At 43.1% G+C, this 23,728-nt stretch overlaps 1 protein-coding gene across 1 annotated transcript in view; it reads right to left on the bottom strand.

The window, feature by feature from the left end:
• The window catches only part of LOC115474499 (reversion-inducing cysteine-rich protein with Kazal motifs-like), a gene marked incomplete at its 5' end in the record, with an annotated part of 272,499 nt that overhangs the window by 89,550 nt on the left and 159,221 nt on the right, over positions 1–23,728 (bottom strand). Inside the window, 1 exon segment of the mRNA XM_030210026.1 lies at positions 7,942–8,130. Within this exon segment, the coding sequence (XP_030065886.1) occupies positions 7,942–8,130 (189 nt within the window).

Below are 23,728 nucleotides of genomic sequence, written 5' to 3'. Positions count from 1 at the left end.
AATGGAAGGTTCAAGTCCATCAACATCATCAACTTCACAATTCACATTCCCTGACTCCTGAGACTGATGATCACTTATTTTTCATCCGCAGATTTAAAATCATAATAGTGCTTCATATGCCATACTTATCGCCCACTAACAAATACAGAGTGAGTTGTATTTTGTTCACCAGGATATTTTAACAGGGTGGATTAGGATTCCTTGAGGTTATAGAATTCAGATATTGTTGGAGCTGAAAGGGTAGAGGTTGGCCGGGGGGGGGGGGGGGGGGGGAGTATTTCAGTTGCTCGTTGTTATTGTTTTCAATTTGTGATTTGTAAATAGTTGTACAGAATATTGTTCCTTTTCATACTTTAATAAAAAGATGTAAAGTGTTCGAGGCTTGTGCAGATGCGGACAGGGCGGGGACAGAGACAAACTTTGTCCCCATGTCATTCTCTAACACGCATTTCAAAAAGGTCAGAGGTCAGGTCTCATAAAATTCATTAAAACCATCAACAACCATAAAAGTCATTACTAACACTAATATTTTACCTGATTGACCTCATAAGCAAACTAAAATATAAAATCTCTGTGAAGCAGAAATCCTTTTTGGTTTATTTTAATGTTTCATATGTGCTCACACTTTTTATGTTTCTTTACTATCATCTTGGTTTTATATGATTTGAATTCAGTTTTTATGATTACATAGGCGAAACATGGCTTCACTGTGTGACCCCTAATCCTAGAATTTTTGGAAACAGTAAACAAGCGATTCACATCTACCTATTCCACTCCACTCAATATATATATATTTTTTCAATTTAAATCTTTTTATTGATATAAATTCTGTATAACAAACATAGTACTTCAACTTCCTTAAATACAGATATAAAAGACCATCCAATTTTTCCTCCATCTATAAATTTTCAACTCTTATTACCCCCCTAGCCCCCCCTCCCTCCATCCTTTTTACCTCTTAAACCCCATGCTGTTGATCTTTATGAATTCCCCCCCTCCCCCCCAACTATATGTGTGCCAACCACCCTCTTAACCGTGACCACCCCCTCTTCCTTCTCAATTCCCCATCTCTACGGTATGCCGTGAGTCTTTCCATGAGTACAAATTGCTCCACTTTCTCCCTCCACTCGCCCATGGAGGGAGGATTCTTATCTTTCCACCTTCGGGCAATAAGACATTTAGCTGCCGCCATACCCCAGCGTAGCAGCTTACTTCGCTCCCAGGAATCACTATCATTATGTATTCCCAATAAGCACACCTGCGGGCTGCACACCATTGAAATCCCTGTCATTTTAACCATTGTTTTGATAACCTCTATCCAAAATGGCAATATCCGGGCACAGGACCACCATATATGTAGAAAGGAGCCTCTCTCCTGTTCACATCTCCAGCACCGATCAGAAGCAGTCGGATACATCTTCCTAAGACGCTCAGGGGTATCCACTCAATATTTTATAGACCTCTATCATATCTCTCCTCAGCTGTCTCTTCTTCAAACTGAAGAGTCAAAGCTGTTTTCGCAATTCTAAATAGGGAAGTCATCTCAGCTCCTTTATCATTTTCGTCACTCTTCTCTGTATCTTTTCTAATTCCACTATATCTTTTTTGAGATGCGGTGACTAGAATTGCACATAGTATTCGAGGTGCAGTCGCACCACGGAATGATATAAAAGCATTATATTCTCATTTTTGTTTTACATTCCTTTCCTAATAATTCCCAAACTTCTTAGCCACCACTGCACACTGAGCAGAGGGTTTTAATGTATCATCAACAATGACACCTAGATCCTTTTCCTGGGTGGTGACTTCTAAAGTAAATATTTCCTGGGTGGTGACGTCTAATGTAAATATTCTAATTGTAAAGGGCTAAAATATAAATCCACATACGCGACCAGTTTCTCATACATTTGCACGCAGCTATGGAACGTACTACCGAAGGCCATAAAAACAACACAAGACCTAACTATCTTCCGAAGGCTACTGAAAACTGATCTGTTCAAGAAGGCATACCATAAACATCCATCTTAAATACTAAATAATAAGACTTTACACGATCTAGACAAAACCGAAATCTTATCACTTGACTGATTAAACTCTTTGCTATTGATGAACAACCATTAATACTTTAATCCTTATGTCAAATATGATCTCCACAACCGATAACCTAATGTATGTTACAATTCTAATTTAATATTGAGGAACCTTCATGCAATACCATAATGTATTCTTCTTTACCATGTATGAATGCACATGGTATATATATGTACACACCATGATCTGTCCATCTATGTTACGTTCCATGTATGTTACCATGTATGTATGCACCTTAACGCAATACCATTTGTAATTCTGTTACCTGGACATGGCAACCGCCATTACGGCAAATGTAAGCCACATTGAGCCTGCAAATTGGTGGGAAAATGTGGGATACAAATGCTACAAATAAATAATGTGGAACCCTGCATCATGTAGCTGTAGTTTGGGTTCCTTTTTCCCACATGCATCACTTTCCACTTGTTCACACTGAGCATCCAACTGGAAGATGAAGTTTAGTCTCCCAGTCTCATAAGATCCTCTTGCAATTTTTCACAATCCTCTTGCGATTTAACAACTTTGAATAACTTTGTGTCATCAGCAAATTTAATTACCTCATTAGTTATTCCCATCTCTAGATCATTTATGAATATGTTAAAAAGCAGTGGTCCAAGAACAGAACCCTGGGGAACCCCACTATGTACCCTTCTCCATTAAGAATACTGACCTTTTAACCCTACTCTGTTTTTTTATCTTTTAACCAGTTTTTAATCTGCAATAAGATATTGTCGCCTATCCCATGACTTTCTAATTTCCTTTGGAGTCTTTCATGAGTTACTTTGTCAAATGCCTTTTGAAAATCCAGATACACAATATCAACCAGCTCACCTTTATCAACAAGGTTATTCACTCCTTCAAAGGAATTCATCAAATGGTAAGGTGGGAACAAAGTTGAGACCTTTAGACAATACCTGCTCTTCTTCAATTGATACAATTCTACTGGATAGATTGATTACCACTGATGATATGCTCTTTGGGACCTCATCCAAGGTCTGCTCCTTTGAGAATACCTCTTCCTCATTTGTTTCCTCTCCCTCTTCTTGTCCCTAAAATTCATCAGGAAGTTACCGTTGCATATGTTTTTTGGTCCTGATTCGACTTATCAAGATAGAACTATTATTAAACCTAAATCAATTTGGAAACTGGCAGGCCAATTAGACCCAGTTCTCAGGACATTTAAGAATACGTTAATAAAGGATGTGGAACAAATGAAAGATAGGGCCAGATACAAAAGAAAGGATCCACGAAATTTAACAAAAAGTGAATTTACTTCATTACAAAATTTGAAAAAGGACCAAAGCATTATTATAAAAAAGGCAGACAAAGGGGGTGCCATCGTGCAAAATAAAGAGGATCATATCATTGAAGCCCTTCGACAGCTTGAAAACAAGGATTCCTATAGAAGATTGACTTTAAATCCCACTAAACGTCTTCAAACACAGATCCACAAAATTACCACTAGGGGTCTACAAGAAGGCTACATTACTGCAAGAGATAAAACATTTATGGATCGCTTTGATCCAGTAGTTCCAGGTATGTACTTCCTTCCAAAAGTACACAAGAATGCACGCAAACCGCCCGGCAGACCAATTCTTTCTGCAAGACAGTCAATTTTAGAACCTCTGTCAATGTTTGTGGACGTTTTCTTAAAGCAAGAAGTTCAAAAAAGCCCTTTGTATATCAAAGGCACAACCCATTTTTTTTTACAAAAAATAGCAGATGTGGATTGGGAACAGGAAGATTTCCTTATGGTAACCCTAGATGTGAATTCGCTTTTTACATCCATCCCTAAAGATGAAGCGTTGAGAGTAGTAAAGAAGGTGCTAGAATTCAGAGATGGACCTCAAATGATACCCACCGACTTCTTCATGTCATTGACAAAACTAGCCATTAAAGAGAATTACTTTATGTTCAATGGAGCGTTTTATCTACAGACCGGCGGTATTGCAATGGGAGCAACACTCGCACCCTCCGTTGCTAATTTATACATTACGTCTTTTGAAAGAGAATGGATCGAAGTCTCCCCATTTAGTTGCAAAATACACAAATGGTGGAGATTCATAGATGACGTATTTATGTTATGGAAGGAGACGGTCAATGAGTTGTTATAATTTATTAAGGGAAAGGGAAATGGGACTTGATATACTGCCTTTCTGAGGTTTTTGCAACTACATTCAAAGCGGTTTACATACATTCAGGTACTTATTTTGTACCAGGGGCAATGGAGGGTTAAATGACTTGCCCAGAGTCACAAGGAGCTGCAGTGGGAATCAAACTCAGTTCCCCAGGATCAAAGTCCACTGCACTAACCACTAGGCTACTCCTACGCTCTATTAAATGGCTCAATAGCTGTAATGAACATATCCAGTTCACATTACCATACTCTTCGACCTCTATTCACCATGATACAAAACAGACAAGTTTCAACTAAGGTGTATGAAAAACCAACAGACAAATACATTTTTACACTATGAGAGTTGTTATCCCACACAATTAAAAAATAGTCTGCCGTTGTCACAGATGTTAAGAATACGTAGAATTTGTTCTGAAAAGGACATATACAAAAAAAAACAAGCAAGGGATTTAATAACCAGACTATCAGACAGGGGCTATTCCAAGCACACATTGAAAAAGGCATAAAAGAGAGCAAAATACAATAATAGGGAGCTCCTATTATCAGGAGCATGTCAGAAAGAAATGCTCAGCAATATATGTACCCCGGTAATGAAATACACGTCATCGAGTTCAGAGATTACCAAGACAATGAAGAAACGTTGGGACATTATTCAAACTAACCCTTTGTTTCAAAAAAACAATTTAAGGATTGCATATGCGAGAGGTAAAAATCTCAAAGAGGAAGTGCCCTGCAGCTTTACCATTATCTGAGGGGGGAAACAGAAAGATCCAGGGCATTTCAAATGTGGAACGTGTCAAATCTGTAAAATCACCATGCAAACAAAAATTTTCAAAGATGTTCGAAATAATCAAGAATACTTATTAATTCATCATACTAATTGCAGAACTGATCACGTGTATGTCATTCCGTGCCCATGTTATAAATTATATGTAGGAATAATAACTAGACCTTTCAAATTTAGAATGTTAGAACATAGATCGAATACTGTGAGGAGAAATATGAAGGAGCCATTAGTAGAGCACACTGCACTGCTATGAAACACTCTTTTGAGGACCTTAAATGCTGCATTTTGGACAAAATAGAAACAAATTAGAGAGGAGGCAACAAGAAATTGCTGTTGCAATGTAGGGAGGCAAAATGGACTTTTAAATTGAAAACGTTAGAACCTGAAGGTTTGAACAGTAAGATTGATCGGCATGTATTTTATTAACTCGGTTAAGATTATACAATTATATAAGAACTTTTAAATGGGCATGTCGCTTTAAGATCAGCTGTTTTGTATAGCCTATTTAAAGGGAGAAGCCACTATGTGACGTGAAGGCACCATTTTGTTTGAAGTTAAAGGATTTAAACTAAATGAACCAGAGTTAGAGAAAGACAGCTTTGGAAACCATATGTTTATAGAATTGACAAAGTTTCACTTTTTCAGACATTTACAAGCCAAAACAAACAGCGCACGCTCCTGAAGAAGCCAAACACGGGTGAAACGATGGCCCCGTCGGACATAAGCTAAGTGCTGTTGTTTACATATTTGGCGCTTCCACGAAAGAGTCTGATTTGTATATAAACACTTGAATCTTTGAATAGATTGCACATAACATTAAAAAAAAATAAGAAAAAATAAGGAGGTTTTTTCCCAATAATAGAAACTTATCAACGACATATGCTTTTTGCCGTTGTAAACCTAGGATTCTTTAATCCTAGGTTTCTGAGGGATTTTCTCCTTTTTAAGCAGTATATGAGTCTGGTAAAGCTTATTATGCACCAGTGTTTGTAAGGTGTTTGTAAAGAAGCTACTGCTTGCCCTGGGATTGGTAGCATGGAATGTTGCCACTATTTGGGTTTCTGCCAGGTACTTGTGACCTTGCTTGGCCACTGTTGTAAACAAGATATTGGGATAGATGGACCATTGATCTGACCAAGTATGGCTATTCTCATGTTCTTATGAGATATTCCTCCTTCAAATACCTCACAAATCAGTAAGCTGCTCGGAGAATCATTTGTGGTGCAGCTTTGGGGTATCTGATACATTTGGGGAGCCAGTTACACCGTGTGCCACTCAAGACCCCGTGGCCTGCCAAAGGTGAATCTGCAAAGATGGTGGACAGGAATTCAGCAAAGACAGTCACTATATAGGAAGAAGTAATATGTTAACCCGCAATCTCTCTGCCATTCTGGACATGTTAACAAAAATTCAAGCGACTTGACAAAATTAAAGAGAGTCTTGAGAAGAAGTGCGACAACTGCAACAGGTAGAGCAGCGATTGGGACAATAGCAGGACCACAAAGATACTCCGAAGGGACAGGTTCATCCATTACAAGATAAGTACAAATAGCTGGCAGTCAAATTAGATGACTAAGAGAACTGAGGCCATCAGAACAATATTCAGATATTGAGACTGCCTAAGACAGTAAAAGATTGCGACTTAAAGAATTCAGTGTAAATATGGCTGCCAGAAAAGGAAGGTCAGTACTTGGAAGGAAATAAAGTAGAGCATGTATAAAGAGTGGGCCTGAAAAATAGAGCTGCAGCAGGCCAAGACCCGTTATAGAATTATGAATTATGCTGAAAAAAAGAAGCTTATGATTCTCGTTTGCAAGTATCAGCCTCAGACTTCTGTTTAATGATTTGTTGGCAGGGGTACTGGTGAGTCGCAGGGCCACAGTGACATAATGCTCCGAGTTGCACAATCGTGGCATACACTTCGCTGTTTCTCACTCTGCCAAGGTTTAGGACACCTATGAAAATCGAACCACCACTTACAAATCTATGGAGTCTTTGAAAGCTTTTGTAGAAGCTGCATGGACTTTTCTCGTTTCTGCAGTCTGCCTACCACCCTAGCTCGGATGGGCAAAACACACAATGGATACATTTAAAGGAAATAAATGGTTCTACATAGTTTGAACCATGGCGGGGATAATACTTGGTCAAAGCAGACATTTAACAATTGATATCAGTGCAGCAGCACTATTTCAAGGACATATGCATTGAGTGGCATAGAACGAAGACCTGGTGGAAGCCTTGAAAGAGAACCAGGTTCATTTCAGTCTGAGATCCTGTTTCATTGGTTGGAAGAGTTCAGAAGAATGTGGAAGTTAAGATCACAATCTTTCCAAAACACCAGCTACACCAATTAAGAAAGAACATGTTCCTGAAATAATCATGGTTGTGCAATGCCTAGGCAATAGTAAAATGGGAACTTAGAGATAAAACAGTAAAGAAAAAAAATCAACATTTTCTGCTGAAAGAAAACATACATATTACAGAAATCCATTAAGCTTAAAAACATCAATTCTTTCTACTGGTATAGTACAATAGGAGCAATCTCAGTATTAGGTAAACTGAAATTAGAATTTCCAACATGTAAGGGTATGAAATGTAAGAGAATTTTCTTTTTGTCATTTTCTTATCAGGCAACAAAAATGTGGAACACATTACCTATATCTATTAGACAATTAGCAAATTATGATGTTTATAGGCCATCTACAAATGCTATTTAGGAAGTATGTAATTTCTCCTTAGTGAAAGAAAAGGATAAATTTTGTTTACCCAGGATCATTTCAGTATTGTTTAAATCTTAAGTTTGATGTGTTTTTTGTATGTTCCCTGAATTGTGTCTCTCGCTTCTGTATAAGGAATCCACCTTGGACGTTATAGTATAGGCGGAATATAAGAAATGGGAAACATATAATGTAATGTATATACTTACTTTTTCTTTGACCACCAACAAAACATGTCTTTTGAAGGTCAACACAGTGCATTTCCACACAATTTTCTAGCAGCCCACTTTGTCCACAAGTACAAATTTTGTAGCAACTAACTTCGCCTGTAGATGAAGGAACCTGGATGAGTGTACCTTGCCGAACAAGAAAATCTGAAGCTTCTCCCAACTTACACCCTGGATAAAACAAATATAGTTTATTATAAAAACATATGTTTCAAAATGATTATTTTTCAGATACATTTATTTTTGTCCTGTGGAAATCAGCTACACTTCTTTATATGTCTTAAGGATGGCATTCACAACCAAGACATCAGATGATGCTTATTAATATGAATTTCTTGCCAAACTTCCATCTTAAGTATGACTACAACTACACCAAATAAATCCTTAGGTTAAGTAAGCACTTGATATTGATCATTAGGTCTTGCCTCCTGCATTTGTTCTCTCAAAGAACAGCTTTCAAAGCTGTGAATAAAGCATTTCGTTATTTGCAGAAAAGATATATTTTTACCCACAGTAAGAATAGAAGTTCCAGGGGGGGTGAAGCTGACAAAGAGACTTCGATTTATGAGCATAGGTTTGAAAATGCAACTGTACTGCACAATTTTCATAGACATTAAGAAAACCATATCACAGGTACAAAATTATATGCATAGTTTTCATGGGGTAATTTTCAAAATTCAAAAATCTAAGTGTATTGTCTGCCCAAGAACAAAAATCACCTAATGGTCCCCGCAATAAACTATTAAAGTGTCTCCAGGATCCAAAAAGTAAAGGTAGAGTAAAAAGACCTCAGAATGAGAGCTTCCAGCTATGCAACAACTGCATCAATTATATGCTCATATAATCATTGGTCAGAAAAAAAACCTCCACCATACAAAAGAATCAAAATTTCTAATAATGCTGAAAATCAAACTAAACAATTATAAAACTCACATTAAGAAACTGCAGAGACCACAAAGGTATTAAACTCAGAAGTAAAAGGTAAAGTACAGTCTCCTAAATCATCTCTCTTTCTAAATTTGCAGCATACATAAACCACTTATTGGAATCTTGAATCTTGCCACTTAAGTTGAAGGTTTGAGACTTCATAAGTTCTTGGACAGTGGGTCTCCGTTTCGCATAAAAGCTGCATAAGTGGAAAATTTTACTTCTGTAAACATGTAAACTCCATGATACAACTGCACCTCGAATAATGTGCTCAGTTTTGGTCACCGCATTTCAAAAAAGATATAGTAGAATTAGAAATGGTATGGAGAAAGGTAACAAAAATGATAAAGAGAATGGGATGACTTCCCTATGAGGAAAGGTTGGGCTTTACAGCTTGGAGAAGAGAAGGCTAAGGGCACACAGGATAGTGGTCTATAAAATACCGAGTGGAATGGGGAACTGCATGTTTACTGTTTCCAAAAATACAAGAACTAGGGGGGGCGCACAGAACGAAACTATTAAATAATAAAATTAAACAAATCTGAGAAAATATTTAAATCTGAAATTTGTTGCCAGAAATACAGTAAAAGCAGTTAGCTTAACAGGGTTTAAAAAAGGTTTAGTCACATTCCTAAAAGTCTATAAGCCATTACTAAGATGGACTTGGAAAAGTCATCTGCTTATTCCAGGGATAAGTCATATAAAATGTGTGGTTTTTTTTTAAATCTTGCCAGGTACTTGTGACATGGAATGGCCACTGTTGGAAACAAGATACTGGGCTTGTCATACTTTCAGTCTAGCCCAGTAGTAATGCTTATGGTTTTTATTTTCATGCATAAATCTACAACAGGTCACTTGGTTAACAAAAAAAAAATAAAACAGCAGGACAAGAATTCCAAAATTTACTAGGAAACTAAAAAGAAAAATCCACCAAATCTCACAGTCTTCCACATTCAGCACAGACATTAACAGATTCTAATCCTACTCTCGCAAAATCAGGAGGACAGAAGTATCATCTGACAATGTAACGGTACCTACAACTCGCTGCCATAGCTCATTCTGAAAAAGAACAATACTCGGAGAACCGCACTGAACTATCACCAGCTGAACAAGAAACTATCTCTGTCCAGACAGCCTATGGCACCCTTGGACCAGAATCTGGCCATGATTAAAAGTGCAAAATATTTCACCAGCCTTGATTTGGCATCAGGCTTTTGAACCATGCCAGTTCATCCTCAGGATCAGCATAAAGGAGCTTTCACCTTCAGTAGCAATATACCTGAATAGGTCACCTTTTGGATATCTTAATTCACCAGCAGATTCAACATCTTTCTACACAAGGCACTCACTGACACGGAAGCCGAAGGTACTCTAGTATATATGGATGACATCTTAATAAAAAAAACTCCATTTTCCAGAGTCTCTCACTGAAATAGAGCATATGTTCCAACAACTGAAAACCACTGGCACAAAACTGACATTAGCCTATAGACAGTGATGTTGCAAATTGCTTAAATACTTGGGAGTATGAAGTTTATGCTGAAGGACTCCATCCACAGAAGATCCCCGCATTGCAACAGCTAAGGCGACCCACTAATTTCACTGAACTGCGTTCATTTCTGGGAATCTGCAACTACTCCCAACAATTTGTGGATCAGCATGCGAAGATTATGCAGCCACAGTCAAACTTCAAGAAGGACGAACCTGAGAATAGTGCCCAGACTAAGATGCAGCAATACAAGAATTGAAAGATACTCTAAGGTTGCTATCCAGAGTTACAAAGTTGGCAAGGATTGTGTACAGCTGGACATAGGCATGTGGAGAAACTATAAGAAATAATTGGGCAAAGATAAGGCTAGGTGCAGAAAAGTTAAATTTAAGGATGAGCGAAGCTTGGAGATAAGCAAACTCGCTAAGGTTGAAACTTGGTCCTAATTGGATGAGAGATAAGCCAACTCTCTGAAGTTGTAACTTAGTCATAAACAGCTAAAGAACTTGATGCCATACCTGTGCAGAGCTGCCAAGGGGTCCCAATTTTTGAGAGGGAGATTTTAAAACATGCCCACAGCCCCACTCCACTTTGCATTGCTCCACCCACTCTACATGGCACACCTCAAACCCACAGCCATTTCAGAAAATAATTTATTTAATAGCCTAACACCCTTTTCAATTAGCTTTCAGAGGCCAAAACCTCCTGCCTCAGGTCAGTATAATGCTGTTATGGTATCCTCTAATGACCTGAGGGAGTATTGGTCGCTGAAACTTTATTAGCGCAGGTACAATATTACTTTAACCTATATTAAAAATAAAATTATTTTCTTTACCTTTGTTGTATGGCCATTTACTTTTTCTAATTGTGTTGCTCCCAGTCTCTTGATTCTGCTTTCCTTCGTTTTCGCTTAACTCTTTTGCCTCTTTCTCTCCCCATCCTTCCATCCATCTACCCCCCTCTCCCAATCTTTCCATCCAGTGTCTCTCTCTCTCTATCCCCTTCCTTCCATCCAGTCTCTCTCTCTCTCTACCCTTTTACATTCATCATTTCTCCCTCTTTCTCCCCATCTTTCAATGTCTCTTCTGTTTCTCTCCCTACCCTTCCTTCCAGCATCTTCCCTCTTTCTGATCTCAGCCAAGATCCCCCCTTTCTCCCCGGCAGCTTCTCTCTTTCCCCAGCCCTTCTCCATCTCCCCTCCTTCTCTCCCCACTCTATTTTACCTCCTGCCTCCCGCTCCATCTCCCCTCCTTCTCTCCCCACTCTCTCTATCTTACCTGCTGCCTCCCGCTCCTCCTTCCACCAGATCTTCGTTTCGTAGCCACTGTTGCTTCTCCTGTTGAGCAGCAGCAGCCGCTACAAAAAGAAAAAGAGCTAATTAAACCAAAAATGTTATTAAAAAGCAAGCGCGGCACCGCAGGCATTGGCTGTCGGCTCTGAAGCCGCTCCTCTCTGTCCCCGGAGGAGCGCAGTGTAGCAGGAAGTCAATCTCGACTTCCTGCTCCAGGGGCAGTGACGTGAGAGGAGAGAGGAGTGGCTGCAGAGCCGACAGCCAATGCCTGAAGGCTCCCTGCGGTGCCGTGCTTGCTTTTCAAAAACATTTTTGGTTTGTTTAATTAGCTCTTTTTCTTTTTGTAGCAGCCGCTGCTGCTCAACAGGAGCAGCAGCAGTGGCCGGAAATGGAAGCTGACACCACGTGTTTCAGCGGGAGACTTTCCCATTTTGGCGGGAGTGCAGGAGATGACCCGCCAAAGCGGGAGTCTCCTGCTGAATGTGGGAGACTTGGAAGGTCATGTCATTCTTTGATCTGATGGCCACATAGAAAGACCCAACCAAGGGAGAGTTCTATGTTTATACTGCAGACCCTAAAGAACTCCTTTGACACTGGAATATTGCCAACAACAAGGAATTAAAGGTATCATATACTTTTCAAAAGATGTTCCAGATACACAAAGGCCTACTCATACGGACAAGCAAAGATAGACTTCACCGATGAGTAGTACCATGATTATATCAAGGACTCTGTAGAAGTATTTAACTGCTATCCCACCTTTGCTGGTCAGAGGCCTGAACTAATATGGATTCTACAGTCTGTAGCCTGACTATATCTGAAACCAGCTTTCTACAAAGAAAAATTACTTCTTGACATAGCTGTGCTGCTGACTTCATCAAGAGCATATGTCTACTTGCACTGGCTGACCACCTTGTCTCCTGGGAGCATGCGGAGGAGTGAACTTCTCAGGAACTGTGAACAATGGAGAGAAGGTTGCTACAATCAGGCATGTGACTGATAAGGTATTCTAGTTGGATGCTCACAAGCCCTCTGTCATGACCGTGGGTTACAGAGACACCCATTTGGTGATTGGTCCATGTGTCACCTGACTGAGAGGAGGGCCAAGGATGGGATGGGAAAGGGGAGAAGAGAAGAAGATTTGCCTGATACAGACAGGGCTGCCGAGAGGGGGGGGCAGGGGGGATAAAATTCCTCGGGCCCGGGCCTCCAAGGGGGGGGCCCGGTGCTGCAGTCCTCGGTCTCACCTGCCCGCCCTCGGCTCCGTCGACAGCCACTGGGCCCCCTGCATTCAAATCGATTCGGCAGCACCTCATCTCCGTGTGAAAGCGCAGTGACAGATCGCCTTCCTTCGGACCTTCCCTCCCTGTGTCCCGCCCTCGTCTGATGTAACTTCCTGTTTCCACGAGGACGGGACACAGAGAGGGAAGGCCCGAAGGGAGGTGATCTGCCGCTGCACCTTCACACAGAGGTGAGGCGCTGCCAAATTGATTGGGGGCCTGGTGGCGGCCGGAGAGGGGCTGTCAGAGCCGAGGGCGGGTAAGACCAGGGACTGTGGCGCCGGCGGCCTGAGTAGTGATTGGGGGGCGGGGGCGGCAGCCTCAGGGGGGGGTCACCGGGCCTGGCTGTCTCTCGGCGGCCCTGGATACGGATGTCTCTCAGAGGAGCTAGAGAGACTGACTTTTGGCCTGAACACCAGTGAACTGAATTCCTTGTAATAACAGCTGACAAGGGCAGTTCAGTTGAGGATCTGTGGATTCCTCTGTAACTGGTGCACAGAACAAGGACCTTGGAACTTTATTCCTGAACAGGAATAGACTTGAAGATACCCTGCTGGATTCTCAAAGGAGGAATCCTATTCTTCATAACACTTGAGTTTCCTTCCTATAGTTCGGAGGTAGCTAGTCTATGGTGACTGCCTGTCACTGATTGGTTATAACAGGACCTGTGGATTTCAGCCTTATTTTGCTGCTGTGTGTAATCTTCTCAGGATATATTATAGGTGTAATGTCTCTATCTTAGCTGCCAAATCCTGGACCACTGTTCAAGCTTCACTAGGTCTCTTCATGTCATCCACACCATCAAGTTGTCTACCCTACTGTGGATTTTGCTATCATCCACAATGAGGCAAACCCTTCCAGACAGCCCTTCCACAATATTGTTTTCAAAAATATGAAAAAGAATAGGACCAAGAACTAAACCTTGCAGCATACCACTGGTAACATTCATTTTCACAGAGTAAGCTCTATTTACTACTACCCTCTGTTGACTTCCATTCAACCAGTTCCTAACCCAGTAAATTACTTTAGGGCCCATATCAAGGCCACTCAGTTTATTTATCAGTCTATGCCAAACTACATGCAAAGTTTTGCTAAAATCTAAGTATACCACATCTAGCACTCTCCCTCGATCCAACTCTCTGGTAACCCAAAGAAATTAATCAGATTTGTCTGACAAGACCTGCTTCTAGTGAAACCATGCTGCCTTGCGTCCTGCAATCCACTGGATTCCAGCATCTCCATTGGATTCCAGAATCTCACTATTCTTTGTTTTAGAAGTGTTTCCATTAATTTACTCAGCACAGAGATTAGACTACCCTGTAGTTCTCTTCTCCTTACTTCCACTTTTGTGAAGCAGGACCATACTTGCCCTCCTTGATTCTAGAGCAGCAATGAAAAGGTCACACAGCACAGCTTCAGAACTTTACTGAGTTCCTTTGGTACCTTTGGATACATGCCATCTGGTCTTATTGCTTTGCCCAACTTTAGTTTAGCTAGCTCCTCTTGAACATAGTTTATTGAAAATTGTTCAGTTGTATCTTGATCCTCTCAAGGGCTAGGTGATAAGCCAAAAAGCAATAATAGTAATTCTGGCTGTGTGTGTTTGGGGCAGAAAGAGGTAACATAGTAAATGACGACAGATAAAGACCTGTACGGTCCATCCAGCATAACCAGTGATCGTACCGGACAATCTAGAATCTTCATTCCCTTCGACCCTCATGACGCTTGATTCACACCTACCTCATTTGACCACAATACAACCTTGTATTTGTTATCAACCGAATTGGCAAATGCCTTTATGGTACTATGTAAGCCACATTGAGCCTGCAAATAGGTGGGAAAATGTGGGGTACAAATGTAACAAATAAATAAAAATAAATAAATCATCATCAGATAAAATTTTTCACTGCATAATTATCATTTTCCCAAAAGATGACACTACTATATTAAAACCAATGGGCAATAAGAGTGAACCCTGAGGAACACCACATAATGGGGACAGTTAATTCCTCACTTTAACCTGATGTGTTCTTATTGTTAAAAAGCCCTTAAGCCAGTCAAAAACTGAACCTGCTATACCAATCTTATCTAATATCTATAAGCGAATCTCATGGTCAGTCATATCGAACACTGCTGTGAGATCGAATTGGATCCCTATTAAGCAAGACAAAACTCTGTTCTGCTCTAAATACTCTACAATTTGCTGAATAACTATTGCTTCTTATGTTTTTGCAAATAAAGGAATGATTGCTACTGGTCTATACTAATCTGTGAAACAGGCGCAGATCGGTTCTTTATAATCAGTTTTAAAATAATGTGCTCCAGATCTATTCCATTTACTCCTTGTTCATTTGTCCTATTCACATACCTCCTTTGGTTGATTCTGATACTAGATTGTATTTTCTTGTTACTCTGTAAGCTGCATTCAGCCTGCGATGAGCGGGAAAGCGCAGGGTACAAATGTAATACATAAATTTGGGAAATAGAGAGAGGTGGGGACAGGTTGGTCATTTGCATTGGGGAGAGGGAGAGGGAAAGACAGGTACAGGCTGGCTGTGTGTGTGTGTGTGTGTATGTGGTGGGAGAAACAGAGGGGCATTTTGCCTGTAGATATGAGGGGAGCGCAGAAATAGATGGCAGTGTGTGCATGATGGGAGTGGGGGACAAGAGAGAAACTGGGTGAAGGCCTGAGAGACTGGGTGAAGGCTTGCGGGAGGGGATATGAGAGAGAGACAGAAACTAGGTGAAGACTGGGTGAGAGTAAGAGAAAGAGAGGGACTAGTGGGGACCCAGGCCATGGTGATATGTGAAACAAAGAGGCAATTGCCCCTTTGCTTCACCTGTGAAGGTGGTGCTGTCACACAGCTGACAGCATTCTTTGGGAAGGGAGACTGCTGGATTCTGGGACTGATTTACTGAAGTTTCTTTGCCCACAGACACAGAATAGGAAAAGAGCCTTAGTAAACCAGTTTCTAAAAGAGCTACTGCTGATCTAGAAGGGGATTCCTGCCCCCCCCCCCCCCCCAAAAAAAAAAAAAAATTGCTGCGGACAGTATTGGAGGGGTGGGGAAAGAGAAGCGAGAGAGGTCTAGACTGCTAGCTCCTACGTTTTTGGCCTGGCTCCTAGATTTAATAAAAAATTTGTCAAGGCCTGACCTAAAGAATCAGGAGAGAGACCATCTGTGATTCAGCCATCCTAGAAAACAACTTGCAAATTAAGATGAGGGAGCATATAAGCTGGACAAATATCTAGACTGCAGTGAGATGAATCAAATTTCTAAATTATATCCTCTGTAATAAAGGGAGTCACCCAAAGTCTATCTACTAATATTTGAGATGTATTAATAAGTACAACAACGTCAAAGTTTGGGAGTTATACATTTGATTTTTGTCTCAGGCTTCCCTCTGAAAAAAAAAATCATCCAGTTCACTAGCACATGGATAACATTTTTGTAATTATATAATCCTCCTTTTATAGGTTACATCTACTCAATAAACAGAAGTTATTTATTCCTAAGGATGATTTACATACACTTCAAACCTTTAACACCAATTCTGGTGCCTCCAGTCTACCAAGATCATCTTAGAGAGCACGTTGTGAATCTCACAGGGAACTGAAATGCCCTGGCAAGTCAATGGAGGCCCCTCTAAGATGAGGTATTCCTCATCCAGCTCCTCTTGACAGACTTAGTCATCTGCAGGGCAGCAGTAACCCGAGAGATGAGGGGGCAACTCAGCCAACAGAACAGGATAAAGAGTAGTTACTTACCTGTAACAGGTGTTCTCCGAAGACAGCAGGCTGCATATTCTCACAAGTGGGTGACGCCACGTCGGCCCCGGAGGATTTTAAAGCAAAATCTAAAAATCTCTTCTACGGCGTTCCGTCGCGCGAGCGAACGCACTGCACATGTGCGCACACCTCTTCCCGCTCGCCGTGCGGACACGCCCCTCAGTTAAATCCAAAAGATGGAGGAGACAACTCCAAAAGGGGAAGGTGGGAGGGTTTGTGAGAATATGCAGCCTGCTGTCTTCGGAGAACACCTGTTACAGGTAAGTAACTACTCTTTCTCCAAAGACAAGCAGGCTGATATTCTCACAAGTGGGGTATCCCTAGCTTCCAGGCTTACACAACACAACAAACAGTGGTCAATTGAGTCTCGCAATGGCGAGGCCAGAATAAAATTGACCTGAAAAGAAGAAACATCTAAATGAGTGTAGCCTGGAACAGAACAAAAATGGGCTTAGGAGGGTTGGAGTTGGATTCTAAACCCCAAAGAAGTTCTGCAGCCCCGACTGCCCAAATCGACTGACGAGTCGGCTATTGCTGAAGGCAGTAGTAAGATGTGAATGTGTGGACTGATGACCACGCCGCAGCTTTGCAGATCTCTTCAATAGTGACTGATCTTAGATGAGCCACCGACTCAGCCATGGCTCTAATTTTGTGAGCCGTGACATGGCCTTCTAGAGTCAGTCCAGCTTGGACAAAAATGAAGGAGACGCACTCTGCTAGCCAAGAAGAAATTATGCGGTTTCCGACAGCAACTGGCATTAAAAGAAATAAACAACTGGGCGGACCGTCCGAGGGAGCTCGTCTGCTCCACGCAAAAAGTGCGGAGCTTGCTTTCGCCAGGGCTTGTAAGATGAGGGAGAAAGAATGTTGGCAAGACAACTGACTGGAGCAGATGGTACTCCGATACCAGCGCCAGTAAGAACTTTGTCTGCATGTGGAGAAATACTCTGTTAAGATGAGAAGTAAGGTAAGGCGCTTGAGCTACTAGAGACCGAAGCTCACCGACCTTACGAGTTGAAGGAACAGCCACTAAGGAAAACGACCTTCCAGGTCCAATACTTCAGATGGCAGGAATCCAGTGGCCCGAATTGAGCTTGCAGCAGCTGGATGAAAACGACATTGGGACCCCAAGATACTGGATAAGGAGTGATAGGAACTCTGACCGAAGCATAAGAGCCAACTGTCAAAATTATTGTGGGTGCTAAGCCCAACAGAAATAATCTCCCTTAGACACATACAAGGAATTTTCTCAATATTGGGGGAGAAATAAACCTCTCGTGAAGTGGACAGCTAAAGGCTGACCTTTCACACGTTGATGATAAGCTCTTATTGCACGAAGATGAATACTGACAGAGTTGGTCTTGAGACCAGACTCAGATAGGTGTAGAAAGAACTCAAGCAAGGTCTGTATAAGACAAGATGCAGGATCTAGGGCCTTGCTGTCACACTAGACGGCAAACCTCTTCCATGAAAAAGAATAACACCTCTTTGTGAAATCTTTTCTGAAAGCAAGCAAGAGTCGGGAGACACTCTGGAAAACTCAACGAAACCCCACTCTCAACATCCAGACCGTGTGAGCCAGAGATTGGAGGTTGGGATGTAGAAGTGCCCCCTCGTTCTGCGTAATGAGAGCTGGAAAACATTCCAACTCCAGAAGAAGAGGGAATCCTATCTGACGCAGCTAGAAAAGAGCAATCAGAATCATGGCTCCACAATCTTGCTTGAGAAACAGCAAAGTCTTTTCCACCAGATGTATGGGAGGATACGCATACGGAAAACCTGTCTCCCAAAGAAGGAGAAAGGCATCCGATGGTAGCCTGCCGTGAACCTGCAGCCTGGAACAGAACTGAGGGACTTTGCGATTGGACTAAGTAGCAAAAGATCCACTGAGGGGTCTTTCGAACTATAGGCATGCTCAACTGTAGCATTATCCTGCTCAGCCTGTCGGCCAGACTGCTGTTTACGCCAATTAGATAAGTGGCTTGGAGAAAACATGCCGCATTGCGGGCTCACCGCTACATCTGCATGGCATCCTAACTCAGAGGGCAAGATCCAGTACTCCTTTGTTATCGAGTACATCACAACCCGATTGTTTGTTGAATTAAAATAATTTGGTTGGATAGCCAGGAGGGATGCAACCTTCGTCAGCAGCTTTTGACTGAGTAAGATGCCTCAGAATCAAAATAGAGAGAATTAATTACCTCTGAGGGGAATACCGAAGACTGGCGAACAGTCGGGTTACATCCTCTAGATACCCTAAACTTGATACCACTGGGAAGCTAGGATGCACTGAGCGGATGTCATGTGCAAAAGTGCCATGGGAGTTACATGAACTGCGGAAGCCATGTGTCTAGAAGTCTCAATATGTACTGTGCTGTAATCTGTTGAGACGGGCAATCATCGTGTTAAGGGAACACATGCACTCCCAGTCCATGAAGATACGCTGCAACAACAGCCAGGCACTAGGAAAAAAACATACTCTGGATGCAAAGAGAGTATAAGTATCCTGTAAATCCAGAGAGCATAACCAATCGTTTTCCTGAAGTATGGGAAGAAGGATGCCCAGGGAAAGCATCCTGAACCAAATCTGTTTAGGCCCCTTATGTCTATGATGGGACGCAACCCACAAAGAAAGACCTGGAATAGAATCTCAACCCTTCTTGCCCTGGTGGAACGGGCTCGACTGCATTGGCGCTGAGAAAAGCAGAGAGTTCCTCTGCAAGTACTCACTTTTGATGGAAGCTAAAGGATTAAGCTTCCAATGAACAATGTGGAGGGTTTGATTCCAGATTGAGAATGTATCCTAACCGGACTAGTTGAAAAACCCCACCGGTTGGAGGATAAAAGAAGTCACCTTTGGTGGAGAAATGTAAACTTCCCCCCCGACAGGCAGAATGGCCGGTACGGACATTTTTTTTTTTTTTTTTTAGTGGCTATACTGAATTGGAGCCAGTCAAAAACCCCTCTGTTTCCTGGGGAATAGGTGCAGGGGCATGATTAGGTGCACGCCGCTGACTAGAACGAGCGTGCTGAGGCATAGCCCGAACCGGCTGTCGAGAAGTAGGAGTATAGGTACGACCCCTTAAGGCACAAGGAAAACTACTCCTCTCTCTAAAGAACTTCCAAGATGAGGAAGTGTATGCAGAGCATATCTACAGTTTTCTGCTGAGTCTCCTCCTCCAGGAGAGAGGCACACAGTCATGAGAGTCTGCGCATCACTGTACCTAGAGCAGAAATCTAGGTGTTACATTACAAGTGTCGAAAATGCCCTTGGACAGGAACCTGCGACACACCGTGTGCTACCTGACCACTTGGTGAAAAGGTCTAGCCTACTCCGGTGGGAATGCTCGTAAAGATCTGACAAGACTTGATTTGGGATGCGATCATGCCAGCCTGGTACGCCATTCTCCAAAAGAGGCTAAGGATGTATGCTCTGGCCCCGGGGGCGCCGAAGTAAGTTCTTAGAACTCCTATCTGTTCTGAGTGCAGAAGACTCAGGTGAAGATAGTAGTCCAGGACCTCTAGCATCTGGGCATTGGGATTCACAATCTCCACTGTAATGTCAGATGACCATCATTGAACTGAACTAACTACTCAAACAGAGCAGCTCAGATCCAAACACGTCCGATATGGAGGCTACTATGGGTCGAGAAGTTGCCCCAGTAGGGTGCGAACACCCATACCAGAGGCAGCATCGGTGAAGGAGACCAGGTGAAAAGCTAGATGCCGCAGGAGGCGGTAGCACCCATGGCATCCAATGGTACCCATGGTCCCGAAGCCAAGGACAAAGTCTGGAAATGCAAGAGAATCGAAACCAGACTGCTAGACCATGGCACCGACGGTACCGATGATACACATGGTACCGATGGACCCCGGTACCAATGGTACCGATGATAGTCATGGTATCTGGTATCGATGGTACCCATGATACCTGGTACCGATGGTAGCCATGACATGTGGTACCAATGGTACCCATGATATCCGGCACCAACAGCACCGACGGTACCGATGGTACACATGGCACCGACGGTGCTCATGACACCTGGTACCAACGGCACCCATGGCACCGATGGTACCTGGTCATGATATCTGGTATCGATGGTACTCATGTGCCGACGGCATCCATGATACCTGATACCCATGTATCCACGGTACCGACGATACCTGATACTATGGTACCGATGGCAGTCATGATACTCGGTACCGATGGGCGATGATACCTGGTACTGATAGTCGATGGTGCCCATGATACCTGGTGCCGATGGTGCCCATGACTCCCGGTACCGACAGCACCCATGGCACCGATGACACTCGGCATCGACGGCACCCATGGTACCGATGATACCCGGTGCCGACGGGACCCATGGTACCGATGATACCTGGTACCGACGGGACCCATGACACCGACCATGGTACCAATGTAGTTGGTATCGATACTCCTCGGTACCGACGCACCGATGATATTCGGTACCGACAGTACCCATGGCACCGATGATACTCGGTACCGACGGCACTCATGGCACCGATGATACCCGGTACCGACAGCACCCATGGCACCGATGACACTCGGCATCGACGGCACCCATGGTACCGATGATACCCGGTGCCGACGGGACCCATGGTACCGATGATACCTGGTACCGACGGGACCCATGACACTGACCATGGTACCAATGTTCCTGGTTTCGATACTCCTCGGTACCGACGGTACCCATGACACCTGGCACCGATGGTATCCACGGCACCGATGACACCTGGTACCGATGTACCGGTGCATCGACGTCCAATGCCAGGATACCTCCATAACAGAGGGAGCAACGCTCTCGGCACCGACTGATGTCTGAAGCCCGGATACCTCCATAACCGAGGGAGCAAAGCTCTGGGCATCTCCTTTGGGCATCCCTGGCAGAGTAGAATACGTCTCGGTTCTTTGAGACACTACTTGCGCTTCACAGGGAGATGATCCGGCCCAAGACACATCCGCCGATGCGCCCGAATGACCTGCCAAGCAGGAGGCGCCGAGGCAGGTGGAGACCTATTCGATGCATAACTATACCCAGCGTGCATCGGTCTCTGTCGGACTCCAGAATGATCTCCTTTGGGCATCCCTGGCAGAGTAGAATACGTCTCGTTTCTTTGAGACACTACTTGCGCTTCACAGGGAGATGATCCGGCCCAAGACACATCCTCCGATGCGCCCGAATGACCTGCAGAGCAGGAGGCGCCGAGGCGGGTGGAGACTCACTTCAAAGGTTACACCACTGATATTGTGTCACCAGGTTGCCCATGCAGTGGCTGACCAGGGATGCACCTGCTTAGGTTCCTGGTTTTTCCTGTGACATACACCTTCACACTTGTGGGGCTTAAAGACAGTGGTGTGCTGGAGCAGGTTCTCACAGCTCTGGAGAGCCATTTGTAAAGTTTTAATAAATGGATCCTAAAAATGTGGGCTTGTTTAGTTTGCTGGCGAGAGAGAGCCCACAGATAACAATATGCCAGCATTTTTATAAGAAAAGAGAAGCTTAAATGCTTTGTTTTCCTTTCAGGCACAGCCCCTTGTGACTCTGGCAACTACTTAACTTTTCCTTGCCCCAGGTACAAAAAAGTACCTGTATATATAAGCCACAATGAGCCTGCCATGAAAGGATCAAATGAAAAAATAAAGAACACCCAAAAAGAGTAAAATAAAAAAATAAAAAAGAGATTTTACTCCGAGGACCTGAAGAAAACACGAAGCACTAACAAACTCCGTGTCTCCTCAGACGCGGAAAAAGAAAAACTGAGGGGCGTGTCCGCACGGCGAGCGGGAAGAGGTGTGCGCACATGCGCAGTGCGTTCGCTCGCGCGACGGAACGCCGTAGAAGAGATTTTTAGATTTTGCTTTAAAATCCTCCGGGGCCGACGTGGCGTCACCCACTTGTGAGAATATCAGCCTGCTTGTCTTTGGAGAATGGAGGATTTCTCCCCTTAATTCAAGGAGAACATCCCCAGCAAACACCAGTGAGCAAAAAATAAAACAAAATAAAATCACATTTTAGTAAAGGTAAGAATCCTGCCAAACAGAACTTAAATTCAGCATTCATGTAGTGCAGACATGGGTTTCTCAACCCAGTCCTCAGGAAACCCCAAGCCAGTCTGGTTTTCAAGATATCCACATTGAATATGCATGAGATATATGCATGCACTGCCTCCATTGTATGTAAATATCTCTCATGCATATTCATTGTGGATATCTTAAAAACCACACTGGCTTAAGTTCCCTGAGGATCGGGTTGAGAAACCCTGGTGTAGACACCGACTACTGATGACATCCCCGATACAGGGGCACTGTTTCTAGACCATGACCAGATTCTGGGAACAGTGTTGCAAACACCAGTGAGCACAAATTGATCGAATCACAGTGCAGATAAAGTAAAAATCCTACTGGTTATCTGCCTGGAATGCAACTCTTGAACCAGGGAAGAGAGAAGGATTGGAACCTGGTCACCTTCTGAGTGTTTGAGCCTCTTCAAAAGACAGCAGCTCTCTGGGGAAGAGGGGGAAGGTACTGTTGCTCCCTGAGGCCCTTTCCCCATACTCTACCGAGTCCTCAGGGCAAACCTGGCTAGTTAGGATTTCAGGATATGTACAATGCATAGATAGACTTGAACACTAAGAAGGTAGTGCATGTAAATCTCTCATATACATTGTAGATATCCTGCTAACCTAACTAGCTGGGTGTGCCCTGAAGACTGGGTTGACAAGCACTGTTCTACACTAGACTGCAGCTAGGCCAGCCTTCAGTTATCCTCCAGGACTCTGCATGAATTGAAAGTCAAAAGCCACTTGACAGTCCCTGTGCACCTGGGAAAAGGCACAAGGCTTCCTCCCCCCACCCCCAACAGGAATGCTAAATGGTGTGGCTGCCCCTGCTAGGTGGAAGCCAGGAGATTGGGCCCTAAGGGAAAGGGAAAGGAGATTGGATTTGATATACCGTATTTCTGTGGTTACAA

Source organism: Microcaecilia unicolor, chromosome 1, assembly GCF_901765095.1.
Source record: "Microcaecilia unicolor chromosome 1, aMicUni1.1, whole genome shotgun sequence".
Taxonomy (NCBI): domain Eukaryota; kingdom Metazoa; phylum Chordata; class Amphibia; order Gymnophiona; family Siphonopidae; genus Microcaecilia; species Microcaecilia unicolor.
This window is presented reverse-complemented; position numbering and strand designations above follow the sequence as displayed.